At 34.3% G+C, this 3,917-nt stretch overlaps 1 protein-coding gene across 1 annotated transcript; it reads right to left on the bottom strand.

Annotated features, from left to right (window-relative positions):
* Window positions 1–2,067: 2,067 nt before the first annotated feature.
* On the bottom strand, window positions 2,068–3,250 carry LOC131332870 (uncharacterized). The gene is made up of 3 exons (XM_058367180.1): window positions 2,946–3,250; window positions 2,755–2,847; window positions 2,068–2,086 (listed from the first exon to the last, which is right to left on the bottom strand). Exons 1-3 carry the CDS (start codon window positions 3,248–3,250, stop codon window positions 2,068–2,070), a joined length of 417 nt encoding a protein of 138 aa, XP_058223163.1.
* Between the last annotated feature and the right edge of the window lie 667 nt (window positions 3,251–3,917).

Here is a 3,917-nt window from a genome sequence, read left to right as displayed (position 1 = left end):
GACTGGGTCTTTCCTAAAAAGAGTCTTACCCAACCCAAATACTAAAAAAATTTAAAATGCCCCCAAAATTGAGCATTTTGGAGATGCCCAATGCCCAAGCCTTGTGGCTGGGCCGGCTCTGCCTACACCTCCAAAACCCTAAGGAGCGACATAGTGCACCCACCATTAAGTTGATCGTTACCCAAAAGTAAACTCACACAAAACAGAAAAGAAAACACCTAGCAAAACAGAAAATACCCAACAAAAAAACATAAATAAAAGCCGCCACTGAGTCGCCTGTGATCAAGCCCCACCACCGAGTCATGCCGATTTTCAACGAGTTGTAGGAACCGCAAATTGCCATGGACCATCCAAGGGCTAGATCTCCATCCCCACAGGACCACCAGCAAAAGCGACAATAGAAAACACAAAACACCAGCGACCATGAACCGCCAAACGCAGGCGGCTAGAGTTGGTGGGAAAGGAGAGGAGGAGGTGGATGATGAGAGGTAACAGTAAGGGAGGGAAACTCTCAGATCGAGCGAAAAAGAAACCGATGAGGAAGGGGGGAAATATAGGAGAGAGGAAAACTCCTAGATCAAGGATCGGGAGAGGAAAAGATGACCTATTCGTATCGGTATCGTGCTCTGACTTTTTTTTTTTTAACGACACTTGTCTCTACATCTCTAAAAATCTCTAAAGATCCATACTAACATTTTCGCCATAATTTCCCGTACAAGAATATTAGTAGATTTATGCGCATGTTTAATCTTGGTCGTCTCAAAATGAAAAATTCATCATGAAAATTTGCAAAATCTTATGTACGTATTTTTATGTTTTTTAAATCACACTATACATACTATTCCCTCCGTCTAGATTTAATAGTCTTTTTTTTTGGAATTTGTTTCATTTTTCAATTGATTATATCTTGTAATTTATAATGTTTTATGTGATTTCGAAAATATTGTATTATAGAACTAATCAAGATCTATCTAATAAAATCTATACTCGCTATGAAATTCATTATGGATTTAAAGATATAACCCATTTTTTAACCGATTAGAATTGAACAAGAGACTATTAAATCCGGACGGAGGGAATACTATTTCAAATTCTGTATATATTACCCTCATTAATAGAGGCTCGTTAGTAGTAATAATACCGCACTTCCGTGTGAATTTTTGTGTACATTCTAATCTTTAATAGAGGTAAAACTTAAGCCAACTCTTGACTACTCCGTTAAAAATTCCTGGAGTACTCGGCACTGAATTTAAGCAAAAATTCTGAAGTAAAATTAGATGTCTCGTAAACTCCATAACTAACATTCAATTTCTGATTTTTTTATAATGATCCTAAACAATATTTTTAATAAAATAAACTAGTATTCTGTTAATCTTTATTGGACCCGAGACAGATCCCAAAGAGTCTATGCCCGCCTGTCTTTAGTTGGGTTATCCACTGTGACTTTTGCCCATGCATGCGCAGAGCTGCACTTAAGTATATTGTGATTGCTTTTCCCAAAACGGCCAACTACCACCGCTTATCCCAAAATGATGGACTAAATCAAATCGTTTGATGCCTTGGTAGTTGAAATAAAATACTGCTCCTGCTTTGAATAAAGTTAGAAACTTTTTGGACACTAAGGCCGGTGCATCAATGCATGCTTAGAAAGATAAATTACTAGTATAAAATAGTGTCGAAATTTTTTTTCATAATTTAGATGTTTGGATCAATTTATGTATATATCAACTCATTTTGAAATTAACTTATTTCATTACCTATTTGTAGGAGTACAAATTAAAGAAAAAACAAAGCTTTATATAAGCTGACTAGAAAGAAATTGATAGCGCGTGAGCAGTTTCGAATTTAAAATATTAAGAAAGAGCAAACTTTAAATATCAAGCATAGCAGTGGTAGGATTAAATAATCTCAAAGCATTTTTAATGTATTTTAAAATGTCATGTCAAAAGTCATTTTCCGGCTAATAACTTTACAGAAAACCTTCTCCAATGCACGCTTTGGGAGCTTGCTTTTTGTATGTGATATTTTGTATATTTGTATTTTGATTATTTGGCTACATTCCCGAAATCATTTGACAGGGTGGTATCTGAAAATCAAATCTAGAATAGTTCGCATTACCGCAATCTTTATTGTTGTGATGCTTTTGACTTTTTGTAATTTTTCTCAAATACTATTAATAAAAGGTAATGTTTTTGCTGTTCAATAAAAAAAAACAATAACAAAATTAATGAAATTATCACTTTTACTTTTACATAAGAGAATCTCTAGTGACTTCATCTTACATTAAGTATATATTATTAACTACTTCTTCTGTTTCAAAATACTTGTCTTTTTAAAAAAATCATGCGCAAATTGCATTAAAAAAACTTGTTAATGAGAAAAAAAAATTTTAAAAATTACCTCAATTTGTTCTTCTCAATTAAATGTTCGAATTTGTATTTTTTTTTTTGAAAAAAATCATTCTTATACATTATTTTTTACATGCAAAAAACATGATTTTTTTAAAAAGGACAAGCAATTTCTCTCTCTCTCTCTCTCTCTCTCTCTCTCTCTCTCTCTCTCTCTCTCTCTCTCTATATATATATATATATATATATATGAATTCTAGTTTGCTTTGTGTTTAGATTTGTGGTCTTTTTTTTCCAGTCAAACGGAAATTCAATAAAACTTACGAAAGAGAGTACCACATTAAAAGTACAAACAGAGTTTTTGGGCGACTTAGCATATGAGCTCACAAGCTAATCTAGCACTTGCCTGATATTCAGGCTATCTCTAATTACAAATTCTCTCATTGCGATAGGCATGTCCGTAACAAACACAAGATCTTCCGTGTGTTTAGCTCCCAACCTAGCAAGGTGGTCAGCACATTGATTAGCCGAACGGGGAATGTGCCCAATCGTAGTGTTAGTCTGAGCCAATAAAAAATGAGCTTCATTGATCAGCACACTCTGGGGTGATTGTCTGGGTTTCCTTCTGTGATGAGGTTCACCGCTATGGGTGAGTCTGATTCGATCTTCACATTTTCCAGCTTCCTTTCTAATATGATTTCAAGTCCCTTGTGTATGCTCCATAGCTCTGCCTCCAAGCTCGAATTAAATCTTCTCTTGCCATAGTATCTCATGATCCAATCTCCCAAGTGGTTTCTGAATAAGCCTCCAAACCCTCCTATTCCATTAGAGTCATACCAGCAGCCATACGTATTCAGCTTAATATTTCCTATAGTTGGGTTAGACCACGAGTTTAGGTACATGTTCTTGCCGAGCCATTAGTGAGAGGGGACTTAAAAACATCCAAAAAAAATTTTTTTTTTGCTAAGCGAAAACATCCACAATTTCTTGGTCATATGCAATAATATTCCTGGCACTAACAAACGGTGGGATGTCAATGTTATCAAAGCTTTGTGGTCTGTTTGGCCATGAAACTAGCAAATAATAAGTGAAATTGAATTCTATGTTAGTGGACGGTTTAATTGATCGAATTTCCAAAAGTTAACATGCATGCACCCGGAGTTAGTATAAAATACTAAAAGTTGTAAATGAATTTTCGAATCATCGATGCATGCTTTCGCTTTGCATCATCGGATTTTTGCCGTAACTTTTGACCAAGGAAAGTACAATTGAAAGTTTCACATCAATGATTTAATGGAAGGTGACTTCACTTCGGGATAGAGCTGCCTGATTGTGTCGGTGTACACCAAATTTGTACCTGATTGTGTCAAATCTACTTTACGTGTTTGCGCTAATGATTAATTTATGTAGTATAATTTTTAATTTTGTTTGAATTTAATTTTTTTTTGTATTTATTAATTTTATGGCAAACTTTTATGTGATATAGGTTCATCTCGACGAGAAGAATCGGAAAAATAAAAAATTTTAATTTTTACACAAATATTTTGAAAAATATCTAAAGAAAAGTTC

This window comes from Rhododendron vialii, chromosome 7a (assembly GCF_030253575.1).
Source record: "Rhododendron vialii isolate Sample 1 chromosome 7a, ASM3025357v1".
NCBI lineage: Eukaryota > Viridiplantae > Streptophyta > Magnoliopsida > Ericales > Ericaceae > Rhododendron > Rhododendron vialii.
This window is presented reverse-complemented; position numbering and strand designations above follow the sequence as displayed.

Excerpts from the sequence above, each read along its gene's own strand:
- LOC131332870 (XM_058367180.1), bottom strand. The coding sequence starts at position 3,250 with ATGTACCTAAACTCGTGGTCTAACCCAACTATAGGAAATATTAAGCTG. Across the intron at positions 2,848-2,945 it reads CCAGACAATCACCCCAGAGT|GTTGGGAGCTAAACACACGG; the intron begins GTGCTGATCAAT and ends CCACCTTGCTAG.